The sequence below is a fragment of the Lingula anatina genome, chromosome 6 (assembly GCF_051362555.1).
Source record: "Lingula anatina isolate TDL-2025a chromosome 6, LinAna3.0, whole genome shotgun sequence".
Taxonomy (NCBI): Eukaryota; Metazoa; Brachiopoda; class Lingulata; order Lingulida; family Lingulidae; genus Lingula; species Lingula anatina.
Window position 1 is genome coordinate 15508060 of NC_141772.1, and position 22187 is coordinate 15530246.

At 35.6% G+C, this 22187-nt stretch overlaps 1 protein-coding gene across 4 annotated transcripts in view; it reads left to right on the top strand.

Annotated features, from left to right (window-relative positions):
• The window catches only part of LOC106154350 (SRSF protein kinase 1), a 38478-nt gene extending 16618 nt beyond the window's left edge, over positions 1 to 21860 (top strand). For 2 of the 4 annotated variants that reach the window (XM_087014766.1, XM_013528674.2), the window contains 13 exons: positions 10398 to 10513; positions 12185 to 12293; positions 13689 to 13776; positions 14071 to 14158; positions 14831 to 14937; positions 16139 to 16301; positions 16775 to 16929; positions 17223 to 17319; positions 17725 to 18231; positions 18930 to 19030; positions 19296 to 19403; positions 19838 to 20000; positions 20444 to 21860. In XM_087014766.1, coding sequence (XP_086870892.1) covers positions 10398 to 10513; positions 12185 to 12293; positions 13689 to 13776; positions 14071 to 14158; positions 14831 to 14937; positions 16139 to 16301; positions 16775 to 16929; positions 17223 to 17319; positions 17725 to 18231; positions 18930 to 19030; positions 19296 to 19403; positions 19838 to 20000; positions 20444 to 20637 — 1996 coding nt within the window. In that variant the 3' untranslated portion in view covers positions 20638 to 21860. Of the gene's footprint in view, positions 1 to 103; positions 475 to 2743; positions 3403 to 10397; positions 10514 to 12184; positions 12294 to 13688; positions 13777 to 14070; positions 14159 to 14830; positions 14938 to 16138; positions 16302 to 16774; positions 16930 to 17222; positions 17320 to 17724; positions 18232 to 18929; positions 19031 to 19295; positions 19404 to 19837; positions 20001 to 20443 lie in introns of those variants that run through there. The other 2 variants (XM_087014767.1, XM_013528675.3) reach the window with 2 other exon arrangements.
• Positions 21861 to 22187: the final 327 nt, after the last annotated feature.

Consider the following 22187-nt stretch of genomic DNA (forward strand, 5'->3'; position numbering starts at 1 on the left):
TGAGGCAGCATCATTCTTGGAGATAGTTTTATCTGTTGACAGTATTTGCGGAAACTGGGAGGATAAAAAGAAACTTCAAATGAAACTGAACGAGTGACTTTGTAATGCCTAAACAGTAATTTTATCAAAGACAAGTGTTCAGGCCTTATTCAGGCAGTGGATTCAAATAGGATGACCCTGTGAATGACCATTGCATAATTGGTTTTGTTTCTCGTGCATGTGTTCCTCCTAAATTGACTCCTGACATTGAATGCTGATTAAAAAGCAGCACAGTAACCATTGGTGACATTGACGATAAGACTGGCGAAAAAAGGAACATAACTAGATTAACAAGGCTGCAGTAGAAAAACCCTCAGCTTCTTGGTTTGAGTTTTCATTTTTCACCTCTTCATAATGTGTTGGGGGAAGGAGACATGACAGATTGGGATAAACAATAACATTACCAGCTAACATGGGCAGTAAATTTAGCCTGCGGTAAGTACCACCCTGTGTAATTGGGTTGAAGGAGCATCATTCCTGGAGCATCATTTCTTGTAATGTGTTTTCTGTAGGTATTTTACAAACTTTTTGAACCAATATCCTCTATGTAAACCTTCCCCGACAAGTTTAAAGTTTTATTTGTAGATCTCAATTTATAAAGTTTGCTTAATAACTTGTATATGCTTTAAAACTTTGATCTTCTTTAGGGTGATTTTTTATTGAAAAAACATTTTTGATTTGTCATTTTGAAGGTTATGCTCAACTTGAAACAGCTTATCTACCTGAAATTAGATAAATTACTAATTATTTAGAACTTGGAAGCTAAATCCTGTGTGGTATAATACTGGATTGCACCACATATTTATTGGGTATGTTGTCTCTGTACCAGATTTATTATGCTAATTATTCTATTTATGCATGAATATTAAAATATGAATATAGTCACAGTTCTTTGTTGGAAAGAATGGGAAAAGTGTTATGACTTGTTATTCAAATCTTTTGCGGGGGGGGGGGGGGGGGGGGGGGGGGGGGGGGGGGGGGGGCGTAAGTAAAGATTGAATACTGGGCTATTATGTGATGTTGATTGAAATTTATGAATGAGTACTGCATGTTGTACAGATGTGTCTACTAGTAGATTTCTGCCAGAGAGAACTATGTTTATACACTTGTTGCATTTAGGTTCTAAAAGAATAGCTGGGGTTTTCTGTTATTAATGTGTGGGAGGTCACCTCTTTTTTTTTCTGTACAGCAGTGTGCTAAAAGTTCTGAAGAAAATAGTGATGTAGCGATTAATAGAAAGTGCTTGTCAATAATAAGTACACAGAAATTTGGAGCATTGAATATTTTCTCAAGCTGTCTTTGTCATTGGTCTGTATTGATCTAACACAAGTCACCTTTCAGTGGTCAACATTGTTTTATAATTATCATTTCAATAAGTGGAGAAGTCAACACAAATTAAAAGTCAGTTATGAATGGTATTATGAATGGTATTATGCTTTTATGGCTTTGGTTTCTTATGAGATGTGTTACCATAATGGTCTTGCTGTGAAGGGAAATATAAACCTGGCTCTTCTGTAATAGTTGGGTATGACAAAAATAGATTTGCTTCAATAAAAACAAAATCACCCACAAATCTTATTTCTCATATATCCACAAGTGATTAATGAACCATGAAACTTTCATAGTATAGGCAATTGGCCTAGGTATCAAATTTGGAATTGAATGTACAAGTCAGATCTTCTCTAGTATTAGTCATTGCACATTTCGATATCTGTTTTATCTTCATGGGTTATAGTTAGTCATTGTTTTCTATATCAATAGACTGACCTAGTCGTATATTGCAATCAGAGTGCAAACTAGGAGTCTTTAAGGGAATTGTAATTGTTTGGAAACAAATGCATTAATTGAATGCTTTCCTGTGAAAATTAGTTGTGCTTCAGAAACCACTGGTGTAAGTTTGAGTTTTGTTCTCAGCTCAGATGTAAGCCCATAAGGGCTTTTCTCTTAATTGTTTGTTTATGGTATGGATCTTGGTGCTATCAGGGGAAAGTATCTGTTGAGCAGTTTTGTTCAGAAAAGTTTCAAGTTGAAATAGTTTAATCTGAGTAGAAAGACCAGATAAGCTCACTGAGACTTTATAAGGCCTGTTCTTCCATGGAAACGCACATTGTGTTTGCAGGAGTACTTAAAAATCTGCAATATAACTCAGGCTTTCACAACTCTAGGGGTTTAATCATGTTGCCTGTCAAACAAATGCATTTTTGAATAAAAAAAATTTGAATTTGGCACTTGTTTGAACCTCTTTATCTTCTTATTATGGAGGGCTTGTGATGTATTGATCTGTTCAAAAAGAATAGTGGTTTAGAACACATTTGATGTACCTCTCAGAAAACAATGGGGTTTAGAATGCAAAGATAGAAACATACTTCTGCCTGCCATCTTGTACAGAGAAAACAGAAAGAAATTAGCCAAAGGGGAAAATCCATTGTGTTTGAGTAACAGCCCTGTGTCTAATTCTGTCACATATTGATTTCTCCCCTTATCTGTAAAAGATAAAGCACTCTGGGGAGGAAAATTCCCAGTAGATGTTTTTACAATGAGATATAAAGATGTTAAAAAAAAAAAAAATTATTCAATGTCTTATACATACTCTCATTGATTTTCTCTTTTGTTGAAGATAATAACAACATATCAGAAGTGATGCCAGGATTTTTCCTGTTTTGAATGAACTAAAACCTTGGAGGATGATACCTAAGCATCTGATAAAAATTCTGTAAAATTAACGACTTAAATGTTAATTGTATGACAGTGGATTAACTTACAAGAGGTTTTGGTTAGTAGGAAACTCAAAATGTCATGGTGAGTAGGACGGTCAGGAGTTATAGTAGAGCAGGAAGAGGGCCAAAATTCCACAGCCATTACCATAACATTTGGAACTATCAGCTGAATGGGGCAGGTATCCCGGATATGTTTAAAGTTGTTTAAAGTTAATGAGAGAGCCAAAATTGTCACTGTAAGCATGAGAGGCACGGGTTTCATAAAGAGCAACAGAAGGACCGAAATTTCACAATCATTACCGTAACATCTGGTTCTGTGTGCCGTATGGACCACTCCACCTCGGCTGTAGGGGCTGTGGTAGTTGTGTTGGCACACATTGAACAGCCAAGATCCATATATTCTTCCACCATGATGGTATGTACCTCTACTGTTTCACAGGGCCTGTCAGTAGTGAGCAGCGTAATAATATGCAATAATCCTGGCTAAAACTTTGAAAGATCAATACCAGATCATCAGCAGTGCTGGCACATTGATCAGACACAAGGATGTCAGGATGGTTAGACAGAAACAGGCAGGGGAGCAAGATAAGAAAGCCGTCTTGAAATTCCGAAGGTCTGTCTCTGAGGGACCCCAGTTCACTTACAGGTATGCAAGGGCTGATTGCTTGGGAATAGAGGTTCATTGCTCAGGTATGGGAGCTATGAGGCACAAAAATGGCGGGACTACTTGATGGTGCAAGAGAAAATTGGTACATGGTGCTGTTCAGTTTGATGGATCTTGGTCAATGTATAGATTTTTTAAAGTGTTCTTTTGTTGCACATATTTTTAACAAGGCTATAGAGGGGAAAAAAGAACGAGAAAAAAATGTCGACAAAGAAATGTTGCTAAAAATAAATTTTACTGGCTGTCTGAGAAGCCTTTTTCATTCACACAGGGGTGAATTAGCATGTATGAAGCAGAATATCCAACAACATCCAACATAATTTCTTACAATAAATATAAATAGAGATTTACAGTCAGGTGAGGAAGACTTTGAATTTGTTCTTCTAACAGAATTTCTTCATAGTGGGTGAAGAAAAGAGATTTGGCGCTTGTCAGAGGTAAGCCAAGTTTCATAGTTAGTTTGTCTATATACAGAACTGGATGAACTGTGTTAAGTTTAAGCAGGATCCAAGTGTTCAGATGTTCGAGACATTAACCTCGGTTACTATAGTTAACACAGGTGTGGTATATATAGATTCACATGTAGCAGGGAAATGCTACCAGAACTTGGTTGTTCTGAAGAACTTCACTTGGTAGGCTCAAAAACTGTATGCTTCCAGCAGTGCATGTGTAGCTAATTCTGTGTGTTTCTATGGTTTTGTTTGGTGTTCCTGCTAAAGGAAAAAGTACCACTCATATAAATGGCTTACTGTATTTGATTTTTCAGTAATGTTTGCCAGGATTTCTCCATGTAAATGCTTTGTGGATGGAAATCATTCAGTTACTCGACATTCAGTTAAAAAGCACTAAACACACTGTTTTAAAAAGAGATCTTATTGGCCAAAATTACTGTCATTAATTTTACCCATTATACAGAAATGTGCTAAACAACTGTACATAACTCCTTGCTATTTGGTGAGAATGATGGACATTAAGTACTCTAACCATGTCAAGGTTGAGATTGTTTGTGTACTTGTATGTTGGTAAAGACGACAAAACATGTTCCTTAGCTAATATGTGGTTAAAATGATTGGCTGATAACACAGAGGATGAGTCAATTTTTCTCTTTGGACACTGGTGGGAAAATGATACATATTCAAAGCCAAGCCTCTTAGCGCATATATATATATATAACCACTCTGATCTGTATCATTTAACCTTGGCACATGAAATTAAAAAAAATTGTTTTGAATATTCTTGACTTCTGTCAAGAATAAGTACATGTTTGCCATATTATTATTATTACATAGTAAATGGAGGAACTAATGATAATAGCTGTAAATTGATCATTTATTTTTAAAAATACCCATTTTAATGTGTAATATCGAATTGAAACATAGCTTTGATAGGAAAAATGAGGTTATGAAGATAAGGATGCCATATTATATATTCCATTTTGTGTCCTTGAATTCCAACAGTTTTGTGTGCAGCTTGCTGCTTAAGATTATTTTAGCAATTATTGCAACACTAGTGCATGTGGTCAGATTCTGAAAGACAGGGTGTATCATGAGATTGAAAAATAATGAAAAGAAATAACAGGAAAAAAATGAATGTGTGTGTGTGTGTGTGTGTGTGTGTGTGTGTGTGTGAGAGAGAGAGATGTATTAGTTCATATTTTATATGAAGGCAAATGTTTACCCAGACAATAGATTGAAATCCTAGTCATGTCTATTGATTCAGATGACACAGATATTGATGAAACAGAGTGCGTATTTGACTTGAAGAACGAGAGTGACTACCCTGGTGCTACTCAGTACATTTATTTTGGCAGGTATACCATTCTCCCAACTGATGTTATGATCAGCTTTGTTTTGTATGTATATATATTTATAAAAGTTAAATTTTCAACAATTGCCCTATTAGTTTCAGACAAATCATATTCCCAATCAATAAGTTAGAAGCAGTTTAGCAAGCAGTTATTTAAAAATATTTCAATTTGTGTGAGGTAATTGTATAACAGGCTGGCGTGATCTTAGAAAAGTGATTTAAGAATCTAACAAGCTGAGCCTCTGTGATCTGAGCACTGTGCATTACAGGAAAGATAAATGAATTGTCTGAGAGAGTTGAGGAGTTCATGACGATGAGAAGGTGATCACGTCAGAGCAAGTATTCATTCATAAATTGTTTATGGGTAAGATTTTCTTTTTATTATGTACAGACACAGATGTGTCTGTACATATTGCCATCACCTGCGTCTGTCGTCGCCGTCCCTGTCGCCGTCGATGTCGCCGTCGCCGTCGCCGTCGCCGTGCACTTTCATCGTTAACACGATAAGTGGAAGACAGTTTTACTTTTTGGCTTTATATTTACAGAGCTGATGAATATTCATAAAACGCAGGCCAAGTTCGAAAATCAGCATGTTTGGGCAATTATTGTAGTATTTATGCTGTGTTTTCACTTTTTAGCATATATGCAACACTGTTAACACATTTCAAGGAAAACCGATAGGCCTGTTGTCATGAAACTCACAGGAGTAATTAATCTTACTAAAACGCAGATCAAGTTCAAAAATCGGCATGATCGGGCCACTATTTTAGTAGTTATGCTGTTTTTTTCACTTTTCAGCATATGTGCAACACTGTTAACACATTTCAAGGAAAACCGATAGACCTGTTGTCATGAAACTCACAGGAGTAATTAATCTTACTAAAATGCAGGTCAAGTTCAAAAATCAGCATAATCAGGCCATTATTTTATAAGTTATGCTGTTTTTTCACATTTCCTCAGATTCAATTCTTAGGCATGTTAACAGTCTCATTATTTAACTAATAAGATTCGTAAAAGTGTTTGTTTGACATTTCCTGCATCTTTACAACATTGTTAGTTGATTTTGTAAAAATGATGGTAAACTTGTTATCATGTATTGTATAATAGAGTTTCAAAAATGGAAATAAACTCATATCATTGCAGTTTGTCAGATTCATTCATTGACTATGTTCAGAAACTCAGAATGGAGGAAATTGGACATTAAACACTGTTCTATTGATATTTTTCCCATCTCATCAATTTTCTTAGTTGATCATATATAAATGGCAGTAAATTGTTAATTTTGTTATATGTTAAAAAATTGTTAAAAATGGAAAAAAACACATTTCAGGACAGTGCTGTCTTGTTTACACTTTTCAGCATATATGCAACACTGTAAACACAATATAAGAAAAACAGATGGGCCAATTGTCATGAAAGTCATAGGAGTGGTCAGTTTTGCTAAAATGCATGTTGAGTTCGTAAACCAGCATAATCGTGCCAATATTTTTGAAGGTATTCTGTTTTTTCACATTTCCTCAGATTCATTTCTTAGGCATGTTAACAGTCTCATTATTAAACTAATAAGATACGTAAAAGCGTTTGTTTGACATTTCCTGCATCTTTACAACATTGTTAGTTGATTTAGTAAAAATGATGGTAAACTTGTTATCATGTATTGTGTAAAAAAGTGTCAAAAATGGAAATAAACTCATATCATTGCAGTTTGTCAGATTTAATCATTCACTATGTTCAGAATCTCAGAATGGAGGAAATTGGACATTTAACACTGTTCTATTGATATTTTCCCATCTCATCAATTTTCTTAGTTGATCATATAAAAATGGCAGTAAACTGTTAATTTTGTTTTATGTTAAAAAATTGTTAAAAATGGGGAAAAAAACATTTCAGAACCGTGCTGTCTTGTCTTTATTTCCACGTAAGCAGTTGTATTGTTTTTTATGTCTTTAAACATTATGTAATATTATTTTATGCACTGTCATCATTTTTCAAAAATTGAGACTTTCATCATGTGAATTTGAACTCTCATGATCCTGAAACTGTAATCTTATTGAAGGGGTGGATTGAGACCATCTTCTGGGTCTTCCGGAAGACGGTCAGGTTATTAAGTTTATATTGACTGGTATCTATTTTTTTTTCTGTTGGAAGACCATAAAAATGGGGGATGGATCAACATAGATACTTTGGAATACTATTAGAAAATATCTCTGGGTTCGCTCCTGTTATTGACCATGGTACCTGTTGTGCATGATTAGAATTCAGTGTTGACTGACTGCTATTATAAGCATTATTTATTATTGCATCAAAATTGACAAAATGACCTATTTTGCATCTTTATTTTCTGTTTTTTGTCTGTACATTTGACAGCTTTGCTGCCTTGTTTTTCTTTATTTTTTCTTAAGTTTTACAGTTACTAGTAACTGGTAGTGTTGGTTTATTGCGAATTTATTGACATTTTCTGCATTCATGCTTAAAATGATTTCAGGGAGTCGTGAGGTTGTATATTTACCATTTTTTGCTTGACTTGATTTGCATAAAAACGGATAAATGCAGCAAATTGTCCTGTGCTGTTTTATAATCATCAGTCATCTGTTCATCAGCCTGTTTCTTATTCCAGTAGAGTAATTGGGTATTGTCATTCCAGTCCCAAGTGTACTAGTTAGTAAGCAATATTATAGTGGTGAAGTGTAAATAGTGGAAATTCTTTATCATATTATATGCAGACAAAAAAGAAAAAAAAGTAGAGCCACAATGAAAAGCTGATGCAAAGTCAACATATATCTTAAATGGTCACTGCACCTTATGCGACACACACACACACACACACACACACACACACACACACACACACTTCATGTGAAAAAAATGTACTATTTGTGAAATACTTCCTGGGAGTTGATCATGAATTTTATTTATTGTCACTGAAAAGAGTTGAGGCTTAATTGGTATAGAAGGCAATCTGATTTCCTGGAAAATTTATGAGTCCAGTAAGTGGTTTTGAAGCCAATTTGTATCTCGCTCAATATTTTTATGTACAGACACAGATGTGTCTGTACATATTGCCATCACCTGCGTCTGTCGTCGCCGTCGCCGATGCCGATGCCGGCGCCGTGCACTTTCCTTGTTAACACGATAAGTGGAGGGCAGTTTTACTTTTTGGCTTTATATTTACAGAGATGATGAATATTCATAAAACGCAGGTCAAGTTCGAAAATCAGCATGATCGGGCCATTATTGTAGAATTTTTGCTGTTTTTTCACTTTTCAGCATATATGCAACCCTGTTAACACATTTTAAGGAAAACCGATAGGCCTGTTGTCATGAAACTCACAGGAGTAATCAATCTTACTAAAACGCAGGTCAAGTTCGAAAATCGGCATGATCGGGCCACTATTTTAGTAGTTATGCTGTTTTTTCACTTTTTAGCATATATGCAACACTGTAAACACAATATAAGAAAAACAGATAGGCCAATTGTCATTAAATTCACAGGAGTGGTCAATCTTACTAATATGCAGGTTGAGGATGAAAATTAGTATAATCGGGCCATTGTTTTAGAAGTCATGCTGTTTTTTCACATTTCCTCAAATTCAATTCTTAGGCATGTTAACAGTCTTATTATTTAATTAATAAGACACATAAAAGTGTTTGTTTGACATTTCCTGCATCTTTACAACGTTGTTAGTTGATTATGTAGAAATTATGGTAAACTTGTTATCGTGTATCGTGTAATAAAGTGTCAAAAATGGAAATAAACTCATATCAGTCAGATTCAATCATTTACTATGTTCAGAATGTCAGAATGGAGGAAATTGGACATTTGACACAGTTCTATTGATATTTGTCCCATCTCATCAATTTTCTTAGTTGATCATATAAAAATGGCAGTAAACTGTTTATTTCATCTTATATTAAAAAAGTGTTAAAAATGGAAATAAACCCATTTCAGCACAGTGCTGTCTAGTTTACATTTTGGCATATTCAAGGTGTCACTTTGAAGTTCCATGGGCATGAAGACCTTTGCTAGTCACATTTTCTGAATATACATGATATTATTAAAAATTGATGATCATTATGCTGTTAAACATTATGTAATATTGGATCAAAATTTGAAAATAAACCTATTTTGGGCACTGTTCCCATGATGACCATTTAAGGAAAACCATGTCATTTACTGTTCTCAAAATTACAGAAAGAAACATGGGACTTAAATACAGCTTCAGTAGGCAATGCAATCTGTTTGGTAATTCTTTCTGCCGGTTAAACAGTTTTTTTGTGAAAGTTTAATTTTTCACATATTGGCATTTTCAAGGTGTGACTTTGAAGTTCCACAGGCCTGAAGACCCATGCTAGACACATTTTCTGAAAATCCATGATACCTTTATTTTATTATTAAAAATTGATTGTCATTATGCTGTTAACCATTATGTAATATTGCATCAGAATAGAAGAACACACAATTTTGGGTGCTGCTGCCATGAAAACCATTATGGGAAAACCATGTTACTTATGATTGCCAAACTTTCAAAAAAGAAATACAGGACTAAAATGCAGCCTGAGTTGGAAAAGCAGTCTAATTGACTTCTTTTTCTGGAAGTTATACATTTTCAGAGTGTGAACTTGAACTCCTATGGGGCTGAAGCCTTATGCTTGTTACACATTTTACTTACATTGGAATTATCTGTTGAGCATAATTAAAATTTGATGTTGAATTTGCAGTTTAACATAATGTACTTTTGCATCAGAATTGACTGTACCCTATTTTGTTTTTTCCTTCTTGTTGTCTGTACATTTGACAGCTTTGCTGCCTTGTTTATCATCTTTTTCATAACGGAGTATAGAATTTATTCAAGAGAAGTGGGCGGAAGAGTTGTTTTTCAATTAAATTTTCTGTATTGAATTTTCTCTTAATGTCATCTTTCATTAATTATAAGCACCTCAGCTTGAAGCAATCTTGCTTCTCATTAATAAAGTAAGTTTTCCTTTCTTAGAAATGTAGTACAAGCAAATATATATTTTTCTCCTTATCAGTTGAACAACTTTTAGTTGTAGAAAATATATGGAAGCCTATTTAAAAAAATTCCCTTATTTATGGTTTTTATATTCTTATGGAAAGACTTCATTTCCTTACAGTTCTTATTCTACATGGGTAACAATATTTGTGTTTCCAGGAGTAGCTCTCAGAAGAAAAATGATGACCATTACAACGAGGAGGAGGAGGAAGAAGATGAAGAAATCTTAGGCTCTGATGATGATGAACAGGAAGACCCCAGGGACTACTGTAAAGGTAACAGGTCCTAGCATGCCATCTAATAAAATATTGACCATTTCCAATGAAAAATCAACATCATTATTGGGAAAGCAAGGATTTGAATTGAACCTGTCCATAATAAAGTACAAGAAAATATTATTTTGATGGAAATTCATCTGGGTAGTCTTTTGAGTATACTTGGTATAGAAATTGAAAGCTTAAGTGTAAAAAAAACATTTATTTGCTAATGCTGGATAAATTGTGATAATTTCCATGGTAAATGGTAAAAAAATTAGACTCATGTAAATGGGGGTGGATGGGTTGGAAGTTGCCAGTTTCAAAATTAAAGAATTCAAGCCAATTTTCATCATCAAAATCTGTGTCCTGTACAGCGGTACAGTTCCTGTAATTGGCAATTCCATGTACCTCTGGTAGCGCACAGGTTTGTAAGAATTTTTGCTTTGTTAAAAATATTTTCATGCACCAAAGATATTTTTTAAAAAATTCTACTGAGCAAAAGAGAAAAATTGGACCTGGGCCCAACTGAAAATTAAATCGGTCTAGGGAGTAAGTAGAAGGCGCTGACATAATACCGTTAAGTCTGAATTATGTGTCTGAAACATTCACTCTCAGAATGACAGATATTTGAGGAGAATATGTAAAGTGTTCACATTTGAACTAATGTCTTGATCTCTAATGCGAGAAATTTTTTTGGGGAATAGGTACCTCTGAATTTTTTATGGAATTTCCTGATATCCTTATAATTTCTCTGATGTTAATGTAGAAGAGGAACAAAGATAACACTTATCCGTGTCTGGAATTTTCTGAATTTAGCAATAAGCTAAGAAATATGGGACCTATCTAGCTATAGCCAATGCTCTTGGGGTTCCTGGTGTTGTTAGCAAGTTGTCTTTTAAAATGATAAAATTTCTAGCATTTGGGAAATTGATAGGAGATGTGGACCTATTCTTCAATGTTTTTTATAGAAAAGAAGAGAGGAAAAAAGAAAAGAAGGAAAAGAGAAATAGGGATAATTACAAAAATCAACAAATCTTTAAAAACCTTTCTTCAGTTAAAAGATAATCAAATTAAGATCTCCAGATTGGACTTTATATATATATATATATATATATATATATATATATATATATATATATATATATATATTGGATAAGGGTGGGCTAATTCGGACCATAGACCCGTTTGTTTATTATTACAAGCTGTATTTTCTCACCTGTTCAGTATGTTTTTACTTGTTAGAAAAAGATGAGTATCTGAGTGATGAAGCTATCGTTATATATCATTCTACAGGAGAGAGTTAGTAGAGAGTTGATCATTTATAGTAATGACAATTAAGTATTGTAAACTGTTTTTTTGTATCATTCACCATTTACATTGTGTCATCATATCATAAATATACTCATTATCATTAGGTTTGTTAAGGAACTGATACAGTGTCCAAAAGGGACACAGATGGGATTTTGCATTTACATGCTTTCACTTACATTCTTTTAATCAAGGATATAGATAATAGATATAAACTAACACAGGATAAAAGGCTGTTCGTACTGGAATAATTTTTTTTTTTCAACTGAGGCAGCGATATAGTTCATTGCTTGCAGATAACAAATTCCTCACTGGCTGTTTTATTTTTTAGTATTATTTGCATTTTTTAGTCAATGTTGATATTTTTAACATTTATTTCAGGCGGCTACCATCCCGTGAAAATAGGCCAACTCTATAACAACTGCTACCATGTAGTCCGTAAGCTTGGATGGGGTCATTTCTCCACCGTGTGGCTGTGTTGGGATCTACAGTAAGTGGAAAGTCATCACAATCAGCTTGAACTGTTATCTTGAACCACATGCTGCATACTAACCATGTTAATTGCTATCAGCAATGCAGGTGATGCAGAGACTGTAAACTGTTGGTAGTTTGACTCAGAAGAAGTCAATAAGCAAAATAATTGATGCGATGTGCCTTCTTAGATTATAAGTAAATATACCCACACTAACAGAGGACATATTTGTTATTTTTGATAAATTCCAAAAGTTGAGGGAAGGTTGTGTGTTTGGTGAACATATCTGGACATGCAGTTTAACTCAAAGCTGGAGGTCAGTGTTCTACTGGTCACCTTAGGGGAGAAAAGATGGAGCCACTTTTCTCTCCCATTTGTGGAAATGTGTTCAAATGGTGAATCAATAGACTTGATAAATTTTCAGACCAGGCAAGATAAAGAGTAAATCTCAAGGGTTCAGCTTTCATGTTGCTGAAGGTGAATTAAGTGATAATTTATATATATGTAACTAAGTCTTGCCAGTTTTACAGTGTCCCTTGGTAGACAGGTTTGTTGATTAGGGAGAACCATTTTGAAATTTGCAGTGGTTACGGGTTTAAATGATTCATTTCTCTCTTTTTAAGTCCGGAAGGTCATGAAACCTCTGTGGAAAATATTAACTTTATGAATTCATGGGAGATTTCTGATGATTTATGCCCAGTTAAGATAATGTCATTATTCTTGCAATGCTGTGTTTTGTAAGTGTTAGTTTGTATCAGTTTTGATCTCTAAATTGTGAAGAAATAATAGGTAAAGAGACTAGTATTGTAGATGATATATGTTTTTAATATATAATGAAATACCATTACTTGTTTAGTTTTTTGTTCATGAAGCATGTCAAATTTTTTTTCATCTCAGTCCTTTATAAATCTGGATTATTTGACATTAAACAAAAAATAGCATGCTGGGCAACCTTTTGAAAAAAATTCCGGAAATTCTGAACAGATGGAGATCATTTCTTAGTATTGTAAGATAAAACAGTTCCTTATTGACTTATGCCTTTCAAGGGAATTGCCTAGCCATGGAAAGTCAACACATTTATTAGATTGCTTCCAATAGACTGGGAGGAAGGAATAGAGAAGTAGCAAGGCTGAGTTGTGGCACATCAGCATAATTTTCATCATGTAATAATAATGGCCATAAGTAACATAGTAATTATGATGAAGACAATACTCATATACTAGTACAAAACTTGCAATAGGCTATGACTCAACAATGAATACACAGATATTATACAGTGACAGTAATAAATCAAAAATATACCTTAATAGGTTGAAGCATGAAAAGCACTTAGAATTCAAGAATCTAACTCTCTGTTTTGATGGGATATAGGTGTATGACTGACAGGGACTTAATTTCCTCTTTATTTTTCAGGATGAAGCGTTTTGTGGCCTTGAAAGTTGTCAAGAGTGCACAACATTACACTGAGACAGCATTGGATGAAATTAAATTACTGAAATGTGTAAGTATTTTATTATCGGAGGGAGCCTAGCAAAAATAAATTAAAAAAATAGAGAATTAAACATTATGCCCAATGTGTAGTTCTCGATGTTTTGCAAATTTGTAAAGTCCACACTGTGTGTGACAGTTTAAGATAAAAAAGTCAATGTTAGTTTCTCTTTTAAATGAAAAAAAAGTTCTGGAAGGAGGATTTAAAGAGATTAGCGATTAGACAGGAAAAAGGGTATTTATCTTTAGAGAACATTCATATGCCCATTGTGAATTCTGATAACCCAGTTTTAAGTGTTTTTTCAAGGTTCGTGAGAGTGACCCCGAGGATCCTTGTAGAGAGAGGACAGTTCAACTTCTGGATGACTTCAAAGTTTCTGGGGTGAATGGCACTCGTATCCTTTTGTTGGGGTCGAAGGAAATGACGTTAAAAAAAAAAAAAAAAAAAAAAAAAAAAAAAAAAAAAACATTGTCCAACCGAATTAATTATATTGAAATGTATCAGAGTGTGAATATTTCCTTAGAGATGGGTGAAAAAACGTAGTTCCATGTAACCCATACAATTTACTGTTACCACTCTTGAAATGACTGCATGATTTAGAAATGGATTGAAAACTTGTTTTGCGCATTATATCAGTGTGGAGAAAAAGTAAAACAATGCACTTTGTCATAAATAGATTAGAGTATTGGAACTGATGCTAGCTTAGCATCAGTTCCTTTGGTTGAACTGAAAGCGGCTATATGTTGTAGGGTCCTGCATGCTTTGCCCTCTGCAGTGCTTTAAAATGAGTCTGTTTAATACCACGGACGGACACCATATTTATTTCTCTGTTTTTTCTCTTCTCATTTGTAAAACTTCCTTTCCATGTTTGTCTCCACCAATATAGTCCAGAGAGTTGTTCATATTTAGTAACTCACTGATTTCGATTTTCTCTATAATTGGATATGAAAGGTTACCAAACAAAGTAATGGGGAGGAATAGGTGTTACCATGGAGAGAAATGATGTGGAATATCCATTAAACTGGTGAACATTTCTTTGTATGTGGCCTTGACTGTAGTCTCTCAGATGTGTGCATGGTGTTTGAGGTTCTGGGTCATCACCTACTGAAACTGATCATCAGGTCCAGCTACCAAGGAATTCCATTATCAAATGTCAAGTCCATTATTAGACAGGTAAGGAGAGGGAATTCAACTTGTGTTTGTTCTCTTTGAGAGAGAAAGGGTTGGGGGGGGGGGGGGGGCAACAACTTGTACTTTCGTGATTTCCAATTGATTAAGAAGAAATCTAATAAGTCTTATAAGTTGCACTAAGTGATGACTTGGTTTTCAAAAAAAAATTTTTATGCCTGTGTGAAAATTTAGAAAAATCATGTAAAGCTCTGCAGCTAATATGCCAAAAGGTGATTCTCATGCTAAGTGCAGTAGTTTAAAGAATATTAAGCAAAATTATTATTATTTTTTTGTCTAAAAGCATATAAAAATATTCACATGGAGGTTCATTGTATGTGAACCATACAAATTGAACCCAGTTAAATTGTTAGGTGAAATGTTAAGTCCATTTCCCAAAGGGTGAGGTGAGTGGGGTTATAATGCTGACCTTTTTTAGTTGGATATTTTTTGGTCCTTTTTTTCTTATGCTTCACAAGCTTTGCTTTGAAGTAGATTAGCGTAAAGAGGAACGGTCATAAATGATTCACCAAACCATGACCCATTGCACTTAGTTTGAGAGTCCTTCTGCAGGTCTGTAGTCAGCAATTTCAAAAAGGGGGGGGGGGTCTTTTTCTTTAAAAAGTGGACCTTTTACCATGAAACCATGTACCTAGATGATATTTTACCCAGAGGAGACCTTTTTCCAGCAAAAGGTGGTGTTTTTTTTTTGAGGCCCCTCGAATCCCCCCTGGCTACGGGCCTGTGCTAGTAACTCTTTACCATTTTCATTAACCAAGGGTGAAAAGAGTAAAGGCAGACTGAATAGCAACTCTCAGTAGTAAACTGTGAGGGAGAAAAACTGGAGGACCAATTGCATTTGCTTTGGCAAACTTTAATATATTGGGAAATAATGTTGGGAAATAATGTTGGCGATCATGACTGATACAATTTGAAATGGAAAACGTAATTTTTGGCAACACCAAAAAGAGTATGGCTGCCACCATGATGAACATTTAATCAAGATTTTGTGATCATTTTGAATTATTTTCTTGTACTATATTTCCAGACTCCAAAAATTCACTTTTATCACAACATCCACTTTGAGGCATTGTACACCTTCAAATTTATTTTTAAAAAAATTGTTTATGAAATTCTCACATTTGTATTTACTTCTCTTATTAAAAATGTCTAATTATGGAATTCTCACTTATGTATTTATTTCCAGACTCTACAAGGGCTCCACTACCTCCACACAAAGTGTAAGATCATCCACACAGACATTAAGCCAGAGAACATTCTCATGTGCGTGGATGAGGCACATGTTCGCAAGCTTGCAGCAGATGCAGTGGAGTGGCAGAAGATGGGACAGAAACTCCCAGGATCTGCAGGTACTGTTCATTTTTATTCTTAGCTGTGCATGGACAAATGCGTCTTTGTGTAGGCACACTGAATAGATATACACATAGGCACACCATGGCTTTAACTTTAACCCAAAAATGTTGCAGCACAATTGTGTCCGTCTCAACAAACACACTCTGTCACTTTTGGAAGGGCAAAACAATGTTCAAATCACACACAGTACTGTATTTTTTTCATAGCTGTTGCAGTTGCCCTACCTGTAAGGAGTCATTTTTTGTCAGAATTTGAGGATTTTGTCTTTTAAGAAAATATAATTTGATATATTAGTTGATTTCAGAAAAAAGGAGCTTGGGAATAGCAAGTTATTGACTTGGATTATGATTGAGTTTTTCAGTTTGTAATATATGTCACTTCATAAAACCAAAATATTGTATGTTTTCTTTTATTATCCAGTAATTCTTCATAATTTATGAACTGATATAGTAAGTATTTTTTATTTCAGTGAGCACGGCACCCAAAGAGAAGCCCCCAGATCCCAGTAAAATGTCCAAGAATAAAAAGAAGAAACTGAAGAAGAAGATGAAGAGGCAGCAGGAACTGTTGGAGAAACAGATGCAGCAGCTGGAAGAGCTGAACATGGGAGGAGGGGAGAAGATTGTAAGGATGCGTGGGCACACGCACATGCACGCACATACACACACACCACAAATATTGTAAGGTTAATGATAGCATTGTGCTGATATGTTTAAGAATAGACAAATCTAGTTTGAAAAATAAAAAAAAGAGCGCAAAGGAAATGATTACTGAAGAAATAATAAATGGATGTTGCATATCTTGGATCATGCATACATACGCACACATACACAGCTAATACATTGTTGTCAAAAATTTAAAGGAATGACCCTGTGTATTATAGCATATATGTATTTTATGTTAATTATCTATTACAGCAAAAAATGAATGATGAGGAGAGGGAAGAGAACAGTTCTCAGTCAGACCATATTGCCACCACTCCCACACAGAATGCAGAGGCGATGGAAGTAGGAGGTAAGAACAAGATTAGAAAAAGACGGGATGAGTATTTAATTACAGTTACTGTCCATAGTAGGAGGTAAGAATAAGATTAGAAAAAGACTACATAAGTATTTAATTACAGTTACTGTCCATTCTTGGGTTGTTCCATATTGGTACGTGAGGGAAAAATGTAAGTGATATAATTTGGAATAGTATTTTTAACTCATTGTGAAAAACTAGAAGAATAGGTTTTATTTTACTGCTCTTTTACAGTTCCATGTTCTTCATGGACCTTTTGGACTAATTTTCTATTTACAAAGAAAAGTGTTAAGCTCATGTTTGTGTTTTGAATTTAAACCCCAAAAAACACTTTTTAGATTATAATCAAAAATTGCCTTAATGGAGTCATCAATTTTATGATTTCATTTCTCTTCTTAGACGATACCAATGGAAAAGAAAGCAACGAATCAAAAGGCGAATCCCATGCTTCAGGAGATGATGCTGTGGAGACAAAGCAGTGTAGTGAGAGAGGTGAAGGTCTCTGTAAATCCAGCCAATCCAGTAGCAGCTTGGATTCAGCCAGTCAGCTGGAGGCAGACAAGGCAATAAACCAAAACAATACTGTGAACAGTAGTAGATCAAATATTGAAAATTCTGATTGTCCAGATAGTCAGGAGACAATTAGGGACTCCAGTAGTCAGCCCTTATTATGCAACGGTCACTCCTCGGCCTCGTCTGAGGAAGGCGGGGAGACAACAATGACAGCGCACGAATCTCAGAGTGACGTGTTGAATACAAACGACAGTGCTGGCAATGAGCCTGCTAAAACAGAGGATAATATGGAGCAAGGTGATAGTAATGACACTTGTGAGAATGAGAATGGGAATCCTGAATTGTCCACTGAGCAGAAAAATAGACCACAGTTGAAGGGCTCCAACTCCCAAGGCAAGTAAATGGGTGTTCAAGGGAAAGAAGGCCTGGGTCTGATTTGTATGAAGTTATACATTTTTTGGAGCTTAGCCTAGACAGCCTAAGTGGGACAGAAAGCTACTTCAAGTTGACTGTGCAACATTGGTTTTAGTGTGTTTTAAAAATGATTAGCCCTCAATTATTCAATTATGTCACCATTAGGAATTCCAATCACTACACAGACGTTCACAACAGGGGCTTAGTAATGAGAGGGGAAGGGGGGGGAGGCAGGCTGTCTTTAAGGTTCTTATTGAATTATCTTGGCTAAAATCCTCACCCGTCTTTGGTAATATTGACTTTTAACTGCAGACTGTTTGTGAAACAAGTCCCTTAATTGAATTTTTAACCTCATTAATTTTGTTAAGGTAACATCATGTCCAGATGGAACATGTTGTTTTCTCTGGTGTTTTCGGGCTAATACAAGGGTCGAGTCCTCTCATTATTCGTTGACTTTTTCCTCAAATTTTGAACATAAATTCTTTAAGAACAAGACAGTCTAACCAGGGATACATTTTGTGAACAGATTTAAAGACCCGCCTGGTCCAACCCATGTGAATTGATACTAAAAAAAAAAAAAAAAAAGGAGGAAAAAGAATTATTTAGTAAATGTAGTAGATTTGGATATTCTGCAGAATAGTAAGTCACATGGAAAGTGAGTATTGACCATATTTCAGGTGCCATCAGCACTACATCAGAGGGCAAGAAACCTGACCCTTCCTCTGAGATATGTGAGCTCCACGTGAAGATTGCTGACTTAGGGAACGCATGTTGGACTGTAAGTCAACTATTTGTAATAAGTCTATTAAAAAATTAATAGATGAAATCTTTAATGTAAATTATTCCCATGAGTTTAAAAAAAGTGCATGATCACTCGGCTATTGCATGTGCACTAGATTCACTTTGATCTAATCAATTAAGAAGTTTGATTATGGTATTGTCATTTAGGTTGTTTGGATCATGACTGTTGAAAAAACTCGACTTGTCAATCTACTGCAGTGTACTTACTTCTTAAATAACAATTCCCCTTGCTGTTCTTTCAGCATCACCATTTTACAGAAGACATTCAGACCAGGCAGTATCGTTGTCTGGAGGTCCTTATTGGGGCAGGATACGGCCCCCCTGCTGATATATGGAGTACAGCTTGTATGGTAGGTGGCGGGGTGTAAGGGTGGGTATTGGGGGGGCGGGGGGGGGGGGGATGTTTGGGATCGGTGGTTGTGATGATGAGTTGAGGTATGGGTTCCCTTATGTGATAAACAGAGCAAAGATCGTATGGGTTGGTGTGATTAATGGAGCACAGCATTTTGGCTAGGCACTCTGGTTGGGTTGAGTGGGGTTAATTGAAATTCTAAAAGGGGCAGGATATGTTCCCCTAGTGTGAATATATGGCACTGATACATGCTAAAAGAGTGCGTGTGTCTATTAGTAATAACATGTGTGACTTGGTTCACAAAAATTGTACTGAACAATTTAGGTCCATTCCTTGGTCCAAGGTGATTGTCACATTTCAAAATTTTGTTCCTCTTCTTGAGGACTAGCGAGTTATGTGCCCAGTCATTTATTTTGAAAACTTCTGTTCCAGGCATTTGAGTTGGCAACTGGGGACTACCTGTTTGAGCCCCACTCAGGGGAGGACTACTCCAGGGATGAGGATCACCTTGCACACATTATCGAACTCCTGGGGGCAATTCCCAAGCACATTGCCCTCAGTGGCAAGTACTCCAGGGAGTTCTTTAACAAAAGAGGTGGGTGGGTGATAGAATTACCTGGATGTTAGGTGGATGGATTCTTCTTCAGCCTATTTCAGTGAACAAAACATCCATTATAATATATCGTTTTTTAAATTATTTAGCTTTATAATTTGTGTACTCAGATAAATATAGACAGTGTCTTATTCTGTGTATTTGTTAACCATGTATCTCTTCGAATTCCTTCCATCAAGTTTCTATAATTGTGTTAATGTTTATGAATACTGCATTGTTCAGTGCTGAATGCATGTGAAATTGAATTTAAGTGAGCAACCACATCAGTTCTATATGCATATTTTATTGCTGAAGGAATGCCTAAAAGGTAATTTGACAGTGGCATAAAGATTGTATTTGTTTCTGTTGTTATTTCATGTGGTTTTATCAGGTTACTGATAAAATTTATATTTTTTGAAAACTGTTCACCATGCTTTCATTTCTAGCTGAACTGAGACACATTACCAAGCTGAAGCCCTGGGGTCTGCTAGAAGTGCTGACGGAGAAATATGAGTGGGATCCCAAGGAGGCGCAGGCTTTTGCTGACTTTCTCAAGCCAATGCTCGAGTTTGACACTTCCAAGCGCGCCACGGCGGAAGAATGTCTAAGGCATCCTTGGCTACAAGACGCTGATGCATAAACACTGATATGACGATTCTGTACAGTAGTTCCATAATTATAATTATTCTGTAAGATAAATAAGTATTTGTATTAAGAGTTGTATTGTTCTCAGAGAGTTAGGATTACAGCACTCCATTGCAGGGTGCCAGGATAAGGACTTCTGTAGTTGGAAGTGCTTCTTAAGTATGAGTATTTCAATGAGAATTGTAGAGACTGTTGCCAAATATAAAACATTGCAAAGTGATGCCACCATATTTGAACATTACTGAAAGGAGATGAGCTTGACAATTATGCCAAAGGAACTGTAATGCTGTCATCCCATGTTAGCCAAAGGAGTGTTCATCTGGGTTAAATGAAACCAGATCTTGACTAAATTGACTGACAGCATAAAAAAATAGAAAGTTGCCAGCTCAGCAGCAGTTTTTCTGACGGACAGAAGTAGGAGTATTCTGAGCCTTATCACTTTCCAACCTGTTGGACTACTGCTGTACTGCTTACTGTCCTTTTGCTATGCTGTCAGTGAAGGTAACATAGAACTGGGTAAATTTTGCATGGGTATAAAAAAATGCCTAATTACTTTATTTGAGACGCCCTGGATCCACCTGTTAAACTCCACCCGAGCTTCTATCCTTAAATTTACTTAACACCCAACATAAGGATGTATGGAACTGGTAATAAACGTCTATTTGTTCTCCTCATGCTAATAGTTTAATCTGTGTTCCCATGTATAAAGTTATGGATTTGATTACCTATTGGTTCCTCTACACCACTTTTGGTCTTGCTCTGGATTTTGAATTCTTCACTGCATTTTTGTATGGTAAAGTGCTTTATTATGTACCGTTAGGGGGTAGTTGGGTGGACTTGGTGCCCACCCTGCCTTGGGTACCCTTCATATTTGCATTCTCTAGCTATGCTTGTGCCAGCGCGCTACAACTTCCACAGTCCATCCTTCCGTTTCTTTTTATTATTATTTTTAAAATATATTGACCAAGTTGCCAAAAACATGGCAAAATACGGACGCTGCACTGTGTACAAAATCTATATCAAATTTTAAAAGCAGTGGGTGAAAGGGCTGTCGATTTAAAGCATTTCGTCCTTGTATATGTGGTGTGATATATTAAAAAACATTGAAAACAGAGTCAGATTTTCTCCCACATACTGTAACATATTGTTGCCGTTTTGACTGCATCAGTTTGCAAAATGTGATTGCTACATCGGAATAAATATGATACTGAAAGGTGATGGTATTTATCAATGTTTTCTGCTTCAGCCTCTGTGTATTGTGTATTTACAGCGTCTTGAGGTCAACTATGTATAACTTTGTTTCTGCATTTTTAAAGGGTCAAAATGTTCAGTGTCCGAAGTCAGATAGAAGGTTAACCAAAGTAAGGGGTCCCTATTAAAAACAGATATTTAAAAAAAACTGTTTAACTCCCGTCGGTTTGTCACAATTTGAGCACGTTCAGACCAAGCCATCTGCGGTCTAACAGATCCGCGGATCAAACCTGGCCAACCGACTTAAAAACAATGCCGACTAATCTGCTGTCGGCACGTGCGTCTCCCCGCCTC